This window comes from Eimeria mitis, genomic scaffold (assembly GCF_000499745.2).
Source record: "Eimeria mitis Houghton genomic scaffold, Emh_scaff4239, whole genome shotgun sequence".
NCBI lineage: Eukaryota > Apicomplexa > Conoidasida > Eucoccidiorida > Eimeriidae > Eimeria > Eimeria mitis.
In genome coordinates this window covers 4349-4874 of record NW_013572563.1, presented here as the reverse complement: position 1 = coordinate 4874, position 526 = coordinate 4349, and the positions used below count along the sequence as shown (strand labels likewise).

The 526-nt window shown below is 62.5% G+C and overlaps 1 protein-coding gene across 1 annotated transcript in view; it reads right to left on the bottom strand.

The window, feature by feature from the left end:
- Positions 1–32: 32 nt before the first annotated feature.
- EMH_0073660 (glutamic acid-rcih protein, putative) overlaps positions 33–526 on the bottom strand; it is a gene marked incomplete at both ends in the record, with an annotated part of 4666 nt that continues 4172 nt past the window's right edge. Inside the window, 2 exons of the mRNA XM_013499358.1 lie at positions 33–58; positions 115–526. Coding sequence (XP_013354812.1) covers positions 33–58; positions 115–526 — 438 coding nt within the window. The remainder of the gene's footprint in view (positions 59–114) is intronic.

Below are 526 nucleotides of genomic sequence, written 5' to 3'. Positions count from 1 at the left end.
CAGCAGCAACGCTCTGTCGGTGAGGCAACGCACTACTGTGCAGCATCGGCTCCTCCCCCTGGTACACCACTGCGGGGGCAGTGTTACACTTGAGTAATTCCCTTAGTGCTGCACTCCGCTGCTGCTGCTGCTGCTGCTGCTGCTGCTGCTGCTGCAGAGACGGCTCCTTCTGCTGCTGCGGAATGTCTGGAAGCTGCATCACGGGGACGTTCCCCCGCAAAGGGCGCACTGTGTGGGATAGCCGCCGCTGCTGCTGCTGCTGCTGCTGCTGCTGCTGCTGTGAGCGCGAAGGCAGTGGGGTGAAGGAAGCAGCAGCAGGGTGTTTGCCTATAGACGTGAGGCGCTCCCAGGCCTCTTGTCTCTCTGCTTCCAGCTGCTGCTGTCGCTGCTGCTGCAACAGCGGATCCATAGGCTGCTGCAGCAGCAGGTCCCACTGCTGCTCAGCGTAGGAAGGGAGAGTGGTGAGGCTCTGCGACCTGGGGGGCATGCTGTACAACTGCTGCTGCTGCTGCTGCTGCTGCTGCTG